This window comes from Ambystoma mexicanum, chromosome 9, assembly GCF_040938575.1.
Source record: "Ambystoma mexicanum isolate Mex_15411 chromosome 9, UKY_AmexF1_1, whole genome shotgun sequence".
NCBI lineage: Eukaryota > Metazoa > Chordata > Amphibia > Caudata > Ambystomatidae > Ambystoma > Ambystoma mexicanum.
In genome coordinates, this window is record NC_090931.1 from 1,530,026,864 (window position 1) to 1,530,043,664 (window position 16,801).

Genomic DNA, 16,801 nt, shown 5'->3' on the forward strand with positions numbered 1-16,801 from the left:
ACCTTTGGTATCAGCGAGAGGAATAATGTAAAGACATTGAGCGAAAAAGGAGCAGTCAACCGAGTTTCTTGGAGTAAATAAAACATGGGCATTCTTCTGTTTTTCCAATGCCTTTACCTTTTAGACAAAGGACCAGTGCCCACGAGTATTCTAAGAGATGATCCGAAAAGGACTTTCCGTATTTGGACATATGTGTCATTGTGGGGTTCTGTGTAGCTTTAACCAAGACTCTGGAACTCTCTGACCCTCCGACCAATAGACTGTCTCCCCACTTTTAATTGCCTTGTGTAGGCCTGGCAAGGGTCTCTTCCCTACATTTGCTTCCCTCTCTGCATAATCCGCAGGATGAAAAGCAGCAAATTTGAAGCCCAAGGCAGAGAAGGGAGGAGCATGTTTGCAAATGCACTCCACCAAAATAGGGGAGACAAATGAAGCTACCACCCAGTTCGTAGAGCTATAAAACCTGGGCAATTCCAAGGTCTGGATATCATTAGTAGTAATATCAGACACATCAGGGATGAAATGAAGCAAGTCTAACAACCAGGTTTGGTTGAGAAAGGGGCTAAAGGCTGACGGATTCTTCTCAACAATCTTGTTATATTTGGTATCGGCATACAATGTAGGGTCAATGGGTAGCTGTTCCCTTTTTGAGTTTTGTATAGAGTCTACATGGGTTAACCAATGTTCATACAACAGAGATGGCAACTCAACAGGAATCCTTCTCCCCAACTAGGACTGTGTGGCCCATTTGGCGTCCTTGAAATACATTTTGATTGATGCTCCGATCAGGGATTACCCTGTCGCCTGCATGGTTAACCTCCTCCCCTCTTTCACTCGCAGCACCAACATTAATCCCCAAATTCGCTTGGTAGAGATTCTGGAGCCTCGATATCTTTCTTTGGGACTTCTTAGACTTTAATGAAGGTAGGCGATTAAGACTCAATCTGAACCCCCATGTCAGAATTTCTATCGCAATCAGGACCAATGTCAGTCATATCAGAGGGTTACCAGGCTCCAACCATCCATCAAGCAGGCCATGTAGAAGGACTTGCCTGGTAGTACCATCAGCCAACTTGATGAAGGGGCTTTAAGGGATTCGCCATTAGGTATGGGTTTCCGAACGGGAGCTTTCCTGCCTCTCCTACCCCGAGTGAGATGCTTCGCTATTCTAGGGTGCTCTTGCCTTTTCTCCCTTAGATTGGAGGGAAAGATGACTATTAAGCATGTACTCTTCATCATAAAGAGCTTCTATGGCATGTGCCTCCGTAGATCCCTCAATATTGGTTTCATCCAAGGCTTCCTCTACCGCCTCATTAGCTGTGGAGGAGAGTTCATAACTACCTGACTCCTTTGGAGGAGCAGCCTGGACCATAACAGAACCTTCATGTTGATATAGATGTTGTGAATCTTGAAGAGTAATTTGGCCTACTTTCGGCAGAGGAACTTCACACACTGCCGACTCCTTCCTAGGAGAATTAGCCAATACAACATGATATGATATGGCATGTATAACGCGTCTATAAACAAGTGCAAAAATGCTCTTAAAATCCAATTGTTCAGAGGCCAAATTTGTACATAAAAGAAGTAAGGCCTTCAGCTTGGATTCAATCAAGTTCATTTTTGCCAACATTATGTCCGCTGATTTGACAACATTCATGGAAACGGGCTTGCTATAGTCTCTGCCTCTTCCTCTGAGTCCCTTTCGCTTGACGAGTTATCCTGCAAAAAAACGCCCTTAGCAAGGTCTGGAGATGCAGACAGATTTATGTCAACAGATTGTCCCTCAACAAAGTTCATGGGTCGCAAAGATAGCCGCTTCAAATTCAAATCAGTGGTTCAGAAGTGAACCGTTGTTAGCAATCTCAAACAAGTTGCCTGGTGAAACAACGTTAGCAGCGGGGCTCGTGGCTGCACAATGAATGACATCCTCTGCCACAGGGGCATGGCTCTCAACCATTTGTATCGCAAAGGCGGGTGAAAACACCCGATTTTATTTTTGGCGGGTGAGACGCCCATTTAAATGAATGGGCGGCTGGAGGCTTGGCGGGTGAATCGGCTGTTTACAAGGCGGGTGACACCCGCCAAAAGCGTGTGAGTTGAGAGCTATGCAGGGGTCACCAGGTCACCGTGTTCAGTATCAGGGAGACTACACCCAGCCACCCCAGCTGTATTCCGAGTGCCAAGATAGGCTCAAATGGAGGGCTGAGCACTTTTAGTCCCAGTCGTATGATCGTATTTGCCTTTCTTTTGAGCACCAAGTACTCTCTTAGCACATGCACTTAATAACGGGCTCCTGCCACGTTTCCCACATAAAGACGGGCATGGAAAGGCAGGAGCACAGAAAGACAGGGGCACAGAAAGACGGGCACAGAAAGGCAGGGGCACAGAAAGGCAGGAACACCTAATGACAGGGGCACAGAAAGGCAGGAGCAACTAAAGACAGGTGCACAGAAAGACAGTGGCATATCTACAGAAATATATAGAGAGAGGGACAGAGTGGGAAATGTTGACACCCATCCAGTTACATATTTTATAACCGGCACATGAGTACTTGAGTTTTTGCAACATAAAATGTCCAGTTCTCGTCCAGTTATACATATTGACTAACTTTTCATTTAATATGAATGAATCATTCAGAGGAATATTTACTTTATTGCATATGATTAGATGTATTTCCTGTACATTTGACCATTTGTCCATAATGTGTGTGTGTAAAGTGGATGGTCTGTCTAGAATGGATATAGTGGCTGTTCAGAATTTGGCTCAGTGACAGTTGGGCACCCACCCTGACTTGGTCCCTGGGCAGAAATCAAGCAGTAAAGCTCCTGCCTTGGGGTTTATTGTGTAAATAAAGTAACCTGACAAATATTTCTGTATCAAAATATGCTAACAAAAAGATTAAACCCAAGGAGTACAAGTGTCCCTTTATTTTGCCAAATTTGGATGGGACACAAGTGACACAATGCAATGTGAGCCTACACATGCTGTCTGGGATATGTATTTTCAAGACTTAGGGCCTCATTACACGGTAGGCGGTAAACCATGGCGCTATTAGCGCCATGGTTCATGCCAGTAATTTACTGGTACCGCCTTGGAGGAAAGGGGAATTACCGCCCTATTCCAAGGTTGGCGGGGCGGTAATTCCCCCATTGCCCTTCCCCATTCCCATTTTTGCCCCATAGGGGATATTGGGAATGGGGAAGGCGCTAATTACGGTACCGCAAGTTGCGGTACCGTAATTAGCACCCTGGTCCCTTTGCGGGTTGGATTTTTAACGCCTGCAAAAAGCACGCGTTAAAATCCCCAACCCGCAAAGGGACCTCGTAGTAAGGCGGTAAGGATTTACCGGTACCGGTAAAATACCAGTACCGGTAAACCGTTACCGCCTACCGTGTAATGAGGCCCTTAGACACACAGCAAAAGCTAATGGGCCTCATTACACGGATGGCGGTAAGGATTTACTGGTACATTCAGGTATCTGAATTTATGTTAGAAAATGAAACTAAATTTCAAGAATACTTGGGAAGGTATTGCTAGATCTGCTTTCATCAAGAGTTGGAACCTGAATTAGTTCTATATGTATGTGAAAATTACAGATGTAACTATCTTTTCTATGTGTAACACAAAAATTTTGTTTACTGTTTTATTTGTAAAGGTTTTTGTTAAACCATATACAATTAAAAAAAGTGTGATAATTGTTTCTTATTGTTTAAAAAACAACATTGGGCCTCATTACAATGTTGCCGGTCCGGTAACAACGGTACCGGGAAGCTTGCCGGTATCGTTGTTACCGGACCAGCAAGCTACGAAGTCTGCTTGCGGGTGCTGTTCTGCCCGCCAGGTCAGACCTGCCGCCCTGACTGGCCGGCACCCGCGAACAGACCTACACAGTAGCGCCGGCACCATTATTAACGATGCTGGCGCTACCGGCCTACCCATTCCCATTGAGTTCTATGGGACTCAAATTGGAATGGGGAGTAATTTTTACCGGCACCTGGCAAAGGGGAATTACTGGGTCCGGCGGGGCCAGAATGCCCTAATACATCCCCAGTGCCGGGTGCTGGTAAAAAACGGACTCCGGCGGCACAGCTACTGCCACCCTTATAATGAGGCCCAGCCATTGAATCTGGTTGCCTGTCATTCATTTGGGCTATATTTTGGCCTATTGAGATATAAGCATGTCTGACAGCTTTGTTGATTGAACGCAAGAGAGGGACACACATTCCAGGAATGATGGTGCACTAGGATAGTAAACATATTATTGAAGGAGAAGCATAGCTCTCAACACACACACACACACGCTTTTGGCGGGTGTCACCCGCCTTGTAAAGGGCTGACACTCCCGCCAAGCCTCCTGCACGCCCATTCATTCCAATGGGCGTCTCACCCGCCAAAAACAAAATCGGGTGATTTCACCCGCCTTTGCGACACAAATGGTTGAGAGCTATGGGAGAGGAGGTAGACACTGGTACCCAGGGTGAGCTGCCCAATGACTGGACTGTGAAAGCGGTTGAAATCGCTCTCAGACTAATGGGGTTCCCCCCCCCCCCCGGTTTTCCACGAGCGCCTCTCGCTGTAGATTCTCAGAGTTTAAGCGCATCGAGCTGACAGCACTAAAAATGTGTTCTAAGACCATCCCCACGCATGCTCACGTGGTGCGTTCTCTCATTCTGCACAGCCGCAGTTGAGAATTGCACCTTCCGTTCATCGTGTCCCATGCTCTGCGCAGCCGCAGTTAAGATCTGCCCTCGTGATCAGGGATCTGTTGTGCGCATGTTCTCGTAACCCGTTTCTCGTGTTGTACCGCCGGCGCAGTGTTGCCAGGTCGGAAGGAAAAAATAAGCTGAATGCCCTTCAAAAACAAGCCCAAAACAAGCTGACTCCCATCCAAATGAGCAGAAAAAACAAGCGTGCACCTAAAAAGTTGTGGAAAGGTCTCAAAAGTAAGAAACATAACACAACAAGAAAAACATAAATAGACAGAACACTGACATAGTGTGTTAGAACAACAATATTGTATTGCATGGTGACTAGAAGTCCCAGATTGCAAAATAATACGGCCCTGAAATATTTGTATTTATTGTTTTATATAGCGCCTTAATCCAAGGCGCTATATAATATTGTAACATGGCCAATTGGAAGCTGAAAAGAAACATGGCCTTCCTGAATACATCTTTCTGAGAAAATGTTATGTATAGATTCCAATAATCATCTAACCTAGTCTTGCAAAAAAAGTTTTAAAAAAATAAATAAATAAAGGATGTTAGTGGATAATGCGTTAGCACTGGGGATATCACCAGGATAATATTGCTATAGAGTGACGCCTGCTAAACTAAACCAATCCCCTTCTTTACATCTTTACATGCCAGTGTGTCTGCCTGCATGACAAAACTTTTAAAGTGCGCTTTTTTTGCATATGTTTAGGCATTTGGCATTGATGGGCCACCTGGTGGGCAAGTAACGATCCCATCAGTGCCAAATGCGGAAGCACATGCAAAACACAGGGCGCACCCGAGAGCAAGACAAAGCAGCAATTGCCGTCAAGTGCTGCCAGCAGCCCAGTGCAGGACCCTCTGTGCGACGTGTAATGGGCTTAACAGCAATATAAACAGGCCCAATTACACGCGCACAGACGGTCCCACAAGCGGACAAAAACCGCGACAAGCGACCTCCAAATATTATAAGCGACTTTGGGCAAAAACAAGCCCAAAGTCGCTTATAATAAGCGGACCTGGCATGATCCTTTTCCCGTCTTCTGCGCAGCCGCAGTCCAGTGCTGAACTCTCTGACCAGAGATCATCTATGCGCATGCTCCGATCTGGAGAGTGTCTCCATGTTCTGCGCAGCCGCACTTCAGCGCTGGGTCTCTGATCGCTCACCTGTGAGAGGAGGGGACTGCTCTGAAGGCTTCTTATTTCTTGCCTAGTGGGTGTTGCACCGAATGCTGTAGAGGTCCTTAATGATTACCACCCATCCCCCAATCACTGGAGAGAAATCCACGAGAAGTGACCGGGAAACGTCCAAATGCGGTGAGTTGCCCGCAGGTCACTGCTGCAGACTAGACCCACGCCCTGAGGCTCACCCTCAGCCAGCCCTGACCTTCTAGAGAACACTGCTTTTGAGTGTGGGGGTTGCAGTTTTAGGTGTTCCATTAAATATAACCCTGTAAGGTCTATAATTCCCAGAATGCAGTGTGCTGTTGTCTAAAGAAACACACATGGATAAAAGTGTACTTTTTGACTTTAGGTTAGTGGCCAGCTATGCAGCAACTGTATTTATATGTTTTGAAGCCACAGGTGCTGCCACCGCGCAAAACTCTCAGGCTCTGGCGTGTTCCACCCGCCGCAGTCACTGCCATCCCTCAGCACACTCCCAGGGCCTTAGCTCTGCATTCAGTCTCCATCCAGATGTTGGGCATGGGCTTCAAGTCACCTGCAGTACCCACGGATACCCCAGGCTCTTACAGCATGCACATGTTATTGCGCTTCCTGAGCGCATGCACATGCACGCCCAGTTCAGTGCTTTAAATGGATAAAAAGAAGTGCAGGTACTCACCACCCTAGGCTTAAAGTGGGCCGGGTCTCAGCCTGGAATAGTTTGAAAGTCAGATTTACGCATGAGCCCTGCCGAGTCTCATTGACCCATTTCACTTAATTGTACACTCTATTTTTGCAGTTCTCCACTTGTCTCATTGTCAAAGTGCGTCTCACTCTTCGTATCTCCTTCTCTCGTGTCCATTACTCTGTGTCTCTCTCCCCATACTCCCACTTCCATCATATTGTCACACTCTCTTTAACTCTTTGTGTAAGTCTGTATTTCTTTGGCCTTTAGAGCATGCTCTACTGAAACATCTCAGTGATTCCAAACAACATCTCAGTGTGATGGACTAGTAACTTGAGCAGGGCTGCTCACATTGGTGGCAGCTAGACCCCCACTTTTCGTTGTCGGAAGCGGCCTCCTCCTTGTGTGCCTCTGCGTATCACTGCGTTGTTGCGTGTGCTACTGTGGGTGGAGGTGTGGCTTGACACGCCCACAATCACTGTTCGTTGCTGGTAATCGGCGTATCAGCGAGTTGCCGCTGCCTGTCGCCTGCTGCCTGCAGCCCGCAGTTTGCGGCTCTAAACGCAGAGCTTCTCCCGTCGTTTCCCTCGAATCTTGGAGCGTTGGAACGTCGGAGCGGAAGAATCCCGCTGCCCGACTCTCTGATTCCCGACACAGCCTTGGACTGGAGTGTCGAGGCGAGTATGCCACCGGCGGAGCAGTATTGGTGAGAGAGGGGCTGAGTTGGGAAGCATGCGTCTTGTGCAGCTGGCGGTGAGCGGTGCCGTGCTTTGCTGAGCGGCTAATGCTGAGTGGGACTGCAGGGCTGCTGACATTATTATCAATTGAACAGCAGCCTGCAGGGCCCTGGGGGCGTGCTGAGGGGGCGCCACTCTGATTGCCTGTCGCTGGCCATTATTGTGTAGTGTTTAACACTGCATAACACTGCCTTTGATGGGGGCTCCAGGGCCAAACTGTTGCTAATCAGTTCCTAATAACGCCCATCCTCATCTCCCCTACTGGTGTTTGCTCCTCTTTTTGAATCTGGTTGGGAGTGAATGTTTGAGCTTGTTTAGGCACTCTTTAAGTGCCATTTTAGGAAGCGAGTTGGCTGTAAAACTGCAGGGCGCTACTTGGAGTTGTGGCCAGCCACACCGCCTCCCTTCATAAAGAACAGACATACTGTGAATAGTTGTGGTTATGAGACTGTTGGGACTTGATCCCTTTGATCCTGACCACTGATACTGCGAGGAAACTGCAGGGATTTATTCCCACTGTTATTACACTGTGATATAATCTAACTGCGGAGGCTTATATTTGGTGAAAGCCCGTATGCCTCCAATGAAGAGATCTACACAGCTTAAGTATAACCTTAGAAGAACTAAGGGAATGGAGACAGTCAAGAGTCCTCTGAGTAATGTTACAGCACGGGCAAAGCCTAGGAAGAAAGCTAAGAATGCCATACCTGCGGACCAGGGCATGATTACTGAGTTCTTCCCACAAAACCCACTCTCTGAAACTAACTCCACTACTATTGAGGAAGCCACTGCTCCAGCGCCTTATAATGCTGGTTCATTATGTGCCTCAAACTACGACGACATTGACAGCAATTTGCTACTGGAACTATGTCTTAATATCCAAAGAAATATGACCCCCGCCCCAGGTTCAATGCCCATCAACACTGACTGCACCCAAGCAAATAAGCAGGGAAATACTCCATATGCCTCTCCTACTCCAGTGGAATCTACGGGCAGATTATCAGTGTCACCGAACCTGGCGATGGCTTCTATGGAAGACAGCCCTGAAGCTGAAAACGAATGCCTGGCTAACACCTACCTGGGGGTGACGGAGATTACAGAGATTCAGTCTTCAGTGGCATCCCTGCAATTCGCTCTTAAAATCTTATTGAAAATGGCGGGGAAAATACTGGACAACTCAAATGCCCTAACCCTAGGCATGATCCAGAGGGAGAAAGCGGATGGAATCGCTGATGTTGACCCTTCAGCAGAATCCAACCTCTCGGAAGCCATACAATTGGTCGATGAAATTTAAGAACATCAATTTGAGGATCCACAAAGCCCGGGGTTGGAGGCTGACAAGGAAAACAATGAACCATTCTTCTCGCGCAAACAACGTAGAATGGCGAGGAGGGCGGCTGAAATCAAAAGAGCCAAAGCTATGGCTCTGTCCAAGCCCGACAAGCAATCCTCTGGGCATCCCTCAAAGAAAGCTTAAAAAAAAGGGCGGCCAGAGCCAAGAAAAGGAAGAACAGTGGAGAGGGCCGTTTGACTACCTGGTTAATACCTGAAAGAGAAAAGATGACTGAGCCTGATGAGGTGGAGGACTTACTCGAGGGGGACAATCAGAGTGAAGAGCTAGTGAATGTGGACGAGGAGAGCCCTGGGAGTATACCAGAGCCACTAGCATTAATGTCTAATACAACTCTTCCGACTGAAGCTAAAACTGCCACGGAGGGTAATCGCAAATGTCTGATAAAGAACTTATACTTAAGCGAAGAACCAAAATGTCTCTCTCGCTCAGAACTGTTAACTAGACTGAGCTATGTACATCAATTGAGGGTCCTTAAGTCAGACGACTTCCAATTTGTGGAACCACTAAAAGGCCCAAATCTTCAGGTTTCAGCACTGCATTGTAAGATCCTATCAACCGCACAACTGCTAAGGAACTATAATATCGAATTGAAAGCGGTTGAAGTGGAGGTCGATGTCGATTTGGATGAAGTCGACTTAAGACAATTGCCCAGAAAGATAGACTTGCCAGCTGAGGCCAGTCCCTGTCCCTATCTCCCTCAAGGGAAGAATGTGGACGTCTCGGACATTCAACAAGTATTAAAATGGCTGGCGGATTCGCTACCTGGTGTGTTGTTAAAACAATGAGATATGACTATTTTGTCATGGAACTGCAGGGGTTTTGCTCATTTGTTGTCAACAGAGGGTTCTACCAAGATCTTGGATAACCATAGTTGTTTCTGTCTCCAAGAAACCTGGGCAATGGATCCATTGATTCTGGATGGCTTTGTCACTTATCAAATGGCAGCAAAAAAAGGCGCAAAGGGTAGACCCTATGGTGGCCTTATTACGGGGGTAGCCAACACTCTTGGTTCTAAACAAGTGAAAACCGAATGTGCTAGCAACATGATTGCAGTTGAAGTCTATTATGACAACCAGGCAGGAAAGGATCATTTCCTATTAGTCTGCCTATATAACCCCCCTGGTGCATTAAGACAACTCCAGGAGGCCCTACATGACTTAATGGCTACCTGGCTGCTAAAACTTGGAAACACGGGGGTAATGGTGGTTAGCGACTTCAACTGCCACATGATTGGTAATAGAGGGAAGTCTCATAACCCTAAGTTAAAAGCTAAAAATTATATGCAACATACCAAAAAAAGTGATCCTGAAGGCCGAGGGTGGGAACACTTGTTTGATTTATGGGACTTCGAAATGGTTAACGGCAAAACCGTTAGTGATTATCCTGGTTGCCACACTTGGTCTAATGGTATTTCTTGTAGTACCTTAGATTACATCTTTGTCTGCCCTAGACTGTATGAGATGGTGGATGATATGCAAGTGATCCCTAATGAGTGGAGTGACCATGCTACACTCGCATGCAAATAGAAAATCAGGGTAAATGACTCCCCTGCTATTAACATGGGTAACATTAAGCTAAATAAAGCAGGCACAAGGATCAGTTAGTCTGACAAAAATGTGGCCCACGCCGTGGCAACTTTGGCTAGTGACAACTTACACCTTCTATCGAATTTTGGGGAGATGACGAGCAATTCCATCGAAAACTGGATCTGCTCCTTTGTTGAGAATCACGCCGTTTGTCGCATATGGACCATGACCAGCTGGGGCAAAAAAAAGCCACTCTTTGACAAAATAATTAGAGATGTGAAGAGAGAGTGTAGAGCAGAACTTCGGCTTGCCAAGAGGCAAACCTATCCCCCAGACCAATATTTTATCAAGGTTAGGAGTGTCAAAAATAAATATAGAGCTATTATTAAGGCCAAAAGGAAATCCGACAAAATCTTAGCCTGGCAAAGGCTAGTAAATACGATTTGTACAGGTAAAACCCGTAACATCTGGTCTTTGCTGGGCGAAGCGCGAGGCACTGTACAAGGCATGTTAGTTAACCCTATTAAGGCTGAAACATGGATAGCTTTCCTTGAACATCGGAATGATAAGGTAGATACGGAGGAATCCTATACATTGGTCAATAGGCCATTAACTCCTCCTATTAATGCATCCTATGAAATGGTGATGAACATAATTATGGAATTAAAATCATCTCGTGCCCCTGGCCCGAATGGACTAGCAAACATTATGATGAAGTCTCATCCTGAATTCTGGGCATCTCTACTAGTTATCATGTTTAAAAAAATCTTAAATGAGCGGAAAATACCCCGATCCTGGCAAACGGCGGTGCTTATACCGGTATTTAAAAAGGGTAATCGAGCGGACCCCAGTAATTACAGACTCCTCTCAATGTTGGATGCCACAGGGAAGATATTTGCCTCACTCTTATTAAAGGAGTTACAACTTTGGGTAGAGCAATCTGACATACTCTGTAAATTCCAGAGTGGCTTTAGGCAGGGCTATTCCACGGCACACAACATCATGGTTTTGGACCTCTTGAGGACACCAGCTAGATTAGGGGGGCAGCCCCCACTATATGCCCTCTATATAGACTTCTCGGCGGCATTTGATTCTATTCCCCAAGACTGCCTTTGGCAGAAGTTAAAATCAATGGGTTGCCCTGAGGGCCTGACTTACTATCTCAGATTGCTCCACCAGAATACATCTGTAAAAGTAAAACTGGATCAGGAAGGTCATACTACTAGAAGTGTGCTCCAAAATAGGGGGGTTAAACAAGGTTGTGTTATGGCCCCTCTAATATATAATCTATATGTACATTACATCCCCGTGGCCATTGGGGCGGCGATCAATTGTCCACCGAAAATAGGAGACTCCATCTGTCCTGTTCTTGCCTATGCGGACGACCTTGTAATACTTGACCACACTATTAGTGGGCTACGTAGGTCGGCCTTTGCCTTGTGGGAATATGCTGAGAGGAATGGCCTTAAAATTAATCTGGAAAAAAATAAGGCCATGAGATTCACCAACAAGAACACCACTCGTGTGCAGCTTAGAGTAGGCCTTGACATCATCGCCTATACGCCTCACTATCGCTACTTAGGGATTGAATTTGAGAACGTTGGCGACTATGGAATATGCAAACAGTCACGCATTGCAAGAGCGGCACAATTGACCGCACTGTTCCATAGATTCACAGTAAATCAGGGCGGTTTTACTATCTGGGGCACACGTCAACTCTATGTACAAGTATTGTCCCCTATGATCACATATGGCCTGGAAGCTCTCCTTAACACTGACCTGAAATGGTTACAGGTGATTGAAGGTAAATTTTGGCTCTCTATCTTGGGCCTACCACCAGGAATTCCTATGGCAATAATAAGATTAGAACTGGGGCTGACTTCATTGAAAGCTCTAGTACTAAAAAAGCGAGCCATACACTATGTGAAAATAAGTGGTGAGACTAAGAACGGGCTACTAAAAGCTGTCCATCAAGATATTTCTAAGGTTCACTCCCCGTGCCCCTGTAAGGAGCAAATGTCCAAACTTCTAACGGCCATTGGGTGGCAAATCCGGGTGGGTAGAGTCACAGAAGAAGTACAAAGGGCCTTGGGTAAATGTATAGATCTCTGGGATTGGCTAGAGAATTACGCTCATCTCCGGAAGCTGAAAAGCTATCAGTTTGTCCAATATAGACTGTACAACTTCAAAAAACCTCAGAGTTACCTTAATCTGTGCCCGGATGTGAGAATTAGACGCTTCATTTTACTTTTAAGGCTCGAACAATTACCTACGCTAATGATCACTGGCAGAAGTGTCATGATCGCTCCAGAGCTACGTCTTTGCCGGCTATGCAACGAAGTGAATCAGCCAGAGACGGCCAGACATTTGCTGACTGAATGCCACAAAATGATAAGTGCCATAAACCTCGGTCTGGGTTGTTTTGTGCACAATCACGGCCACATCAAAGAGGAGATATTTTGGCATCACTGCATTAATTCTAATAGCATGAGAATCCTGATGGCTTTGTACAATATTTGGCTGAAGGTGGAAACAACCCTTAACATAACTTTATAGGAAGACACAAAGATGAGTTACTGAATAGTAACTGCTGTAGCCTAAGTGATTTTGCTACTTACCTCAAGTTTGCATTTATACAGGAACTGCTGTAACATCGAGCCCTTTTCATTATGTTATCAAATGCTGAAAGTCTCCCCCCCCAAAATTAGCTAGCATTATGAGGCAATGTATGGTTCTGAACTATTACTTAAACTGAGACTATTGTTATCCTAAATCTTAATGATGATGATTTGATGGTTTGTTTGCCTAGGGAATATGTTTTCCCTTTCCTTGTAATTTTGTATCTAATTGTCTTGTGTTCTTTTTTTTTATGATCATTTTTATTCTTTTTATGTTTTCTTATATAAAAGCTATTATATGTGTAAAGTTTCAATGTAAACTAAATCACAATAAATTATTATTATTATTAGTGTGATGGTTTACTGTTAAGTCATCAACTTTAAATTTGATTCTTTCGGCCTGAGGCAACCATCTCCCAAAGACGCCCACCAGTCAAATGCTGATTCTTGCCCTGTTTTGTGATGTACAAATGATGGCATGATTTGAGAACTCCCAATTTTAGTTGGCAATGCACAGTTAAATTGTTTGCTGAGGAGCACATACTTTGGTTAAGCAGTGAATCTGAGATTCTTTCATGCAAACCTCCAGTTTGTTCTTATGCATTTTGTTAGGAAAATTTGAATAGCCATATAAAAAGGGACTTTCTTTTCTGTATCAAACTAGCAGACGACATGGGTGTAAATTAAGATTTAAAATGAGAGTTGTATTATTGCTTGCTTTCATTGTTGAATTATAATGAATTTGGTAGGAAATAGTGATGTGTGTAGGTTTTTTTGTCTGAAACGTTTTTCACAATTACAAATTCGTAAACGTTTACATAATATAAAAGTCACTGCTAATAACAAAGTAAAGTGTTTATGAAGTAATTGCTCAGGCTTTCCAAACGAGTCCGTGCTCCATATGAAAACTCTCAAATTCTACGGTTAATAGGTATAGCCAAATGGTGTTCCGTGCCTGATTTGCTGGAAGCTCTCGTGCTGAATGTTTCTGTCAGATCTCTGCCATTCCAATCTGGTAGCGGGGAAAGAAAGCATGGTGTCGCCAGCTGAACACTGACGCATCCGCGATCAAAACGGGCTTCAGCAAAAAACAGGTGTACCGAATCAGACAAATACTTTGCTTACCCAGGATGCAGCGTGGTGCCTGGAAGGTAGCCTGGCAACGCTGGCGTCCTCTACTCTGCAGGAGCACTCGCCCTGCTCTGACAGCATCACGCAAACCAAGTCACATGATACCGTCTTCATAAGCTCCTCCCTGTGGTTCCACCGGCGCTTCTGAACTTTCTTCGGTGGCGTTACGGATTCTGTTATCCTGTTCCTGATACTTTGATTCCCGTATTCCTGAACCCCGTTTCCTTATCATTGTCCTCCCTGTTATGACCTCGGACTGCTTCTGTTTTGCTTTTTGGAAATCGCCTTGGATCTGGTTGCCTTCTCCCTCCTGACCACGGACCGCTCCCGTTTTTGCCTTGGATACTGATTTTGTCTGCACTGCCCGCTCCCTGCTCGACCTCGGACCGAATTTGGATTTTGCCTTGGAATACCTTGAACTCTGTTGCCCATAACCTTAAAGACATTGGACCACTTCGGATCACTTTGGGATTTTGTTTCATCTTCGTTCCTCACAGAACTTTGAACTGCCTTGCTTTCGTTATTCACAAGTACACGGACTAGAGACTTTCAGGTGTACGTTGTGGGTTTCTTTGCTTTTCTTCTGGAATCCAACGAGGGATCTTACCACAAACTGTCTAGTGCCCATCCGAACTCCATGATACCATTGGACAGGAGTCCAACACGGTAAGACTGCTAATATTATTAGGGCTACACTGTTAGTGATAGTGATTCATTGCCGTATTTTCTTTGCCTAGACATCAGATGCCTGCATTACCAGCTGTTTCAACCTGTCTTACTTGAATTAGCAGGTTAGTGGTATTCTGTGCATGGTATGTTGTATTGGTTTACTTGTCTACGCATATTCTGATACTTGCCTTGTTTTCTGGTGGTGTGTCCTCTTGTATATCATATTTACTCTTCAACGGCGCCTGGGTCATCGGTCTCCTGTCTTTCCAGTAATGGACCATTCTGGTTGTTTATTCTAATAGCCAGACAGGTACATTATTTGGAAGACTTCGTCATCTACACGACGATGCAAGTCGCTCCATTCCAAGTGATTCCTTGATCTGATAGATTCAGAAGCCTTATTCTCATGGACGCAAATGAGACCTTGGCCACTATCTTAAAATTAGTGGCAGACCTTCGTAATGATATGACTGCTGCCCATTCCGTCACCCAACGTCGGATTGATGAGCTACAAGTGGGTATGCAACCCCCTGGCGCACAACCACCACCATCTGACATGTCAGGTTTAGGACCGCCGGCACCGGGGGCTGGGCCAGTGTACTTGACGGCTCAGTACCCATTGGCCCCCCCAGAACGATTCAATGGGGATCCTAAATCTTACAGGACCTTTCTGAATCAATGCAGGTTGCATTTTCTTTGTAGACCTGCTTCCTTCCCTGACTCAATGACTAAGGCCGCCTTTTTGCTGTTCCATTTGGGTGGTACAGCGGCCGCCTGGGCTAATCCATTGCTAGAGGATGGCAGTCATTTACTGTACAATTGTGACGCCTTGATCGATGCAATGAGTCGTGTGTTTGATACACGTTATGCTACTCAAGCAACAGACCTAGAGTTACTCGGCCTCAAACAAGGGGATATGTCCCTTCTTGCATATTTGGCCAAGTTCAATCAGCTTGTGGCAGAGACTGGATGGCCCGAAGATAAAAAGGCATCATTGTTTTACAAAGGCCTCTCTGAACCCCTGAAAGATACCCTGGCCACTGTCCCGGTTGTACCAAATACCTTCCCTGAACTTCTCGATTTAGTGTTACAAATCGATTCAAGACGAGCGGAAAGGAAAGGGGAAAAGCGAACTGTTCCTCCCACGCCCTTTTCACCTCCCGCCTCCTACGTCTGGTCCTTCGGAACCTATGCAAATAGGGTTATTACGGGGCCCTCTCTCCGCTGAGACGAGAGAACACAGGCGGAAGAATGGATTGTGTTTCTATTGCGGGGCCTCAGATCATCTTCTGCGTGTATGTCCCAAGAAACCAGCTAAGAAGCAGGGAAACGCCAAAGCTCGGCAGTAGAAGGGGTCCAGCTGCCGGGCATTTCCTCCATGGATTCTAAATCGTCCACCCCGTATTACCTTTCGGTTACCCTTTCTTCTGACACAGGTGGTTTAAAAGAGGTCTTGGCTGTCCTAGACTCGGGAGCCACCGGCTGTTATGTGGACGAGACTTATGCTCGAGAGTTGGGATTGCCTATCGTAACTAAGCCTTTTCCAGAAACCGTGAGTGCGGTTGATGGATCCTCTCTGGTTTCAGGCCCTGTAACAGAGTGTACTGCCACGTTGGTAATGACCACTAGCTGTGGGCATAAAGAAAGCATAACGTTTGATCTCATTGCTGCTCCACAGTTTAGGTGCATATTGGGACTGTCTTGGTTACGGCTACATAATCCCGTAATAGAATGGCAATCTGGGGAGGTGTTGTTCCTCTCTGATCACTGTGAAAATAAATGCTTGGAAAGCAGCCCAGACACATCGAAACCAAGTCATGCCTTGCTTGATACTGCTCCCATTGTGGGGGCTGTTATCAGCACAATATTGCCAAAGGAATATCAAGGGTACAAGGACGTTTTTGATGCAGGTGGAGCAGACAATTTGCCACCCCATAGGACTTATGATTGTCCGATAGAATTGGTACCTCTGGCAAAGATACCATCAGGGCATATATACTCTCTGACACCCAAAGAAGACTTAGGGCCTCATTACACGGAAGGCGGTGAACCATGGCGCTATTAGCGCCATGGTTCATGCCGGTAAAATACCGGCACCGCCTTGGTGGAAAGGGGAATTACTGCCCCATTCCAAGGTTGGCGGGGCGGTAATTCCCCCTTCCACCATTGCCCTTCCCCATTCCCATTTTTGCCCCATAGGGCTCC

The 16,801-nt window shown here is 45.9% G+C and overlaps 1 protein-coding gene across 1 annotated transcript in view; it reads left to right on the forward strand.

Annotated features, from left to right (window-relative positions):
- Positions 1-16,801, forward strand: part of LOC138487563 (zinc finger protein 62 homolog) — a 170,613-nt gene that overhangs the window by 135,720 nt on the left and 18,092 nt on the right. Inside the window, exon 8 of the mRNA XM_069614041.1 lies at positions 7,868-8,577. Coding sequence (XP_069470142.1) covers positions 7,868-8,577 — 710 coding nt within the window. The remainder of the gene's footprint in view (positions 1-7,867; positions 8,578-16,801) is intronic.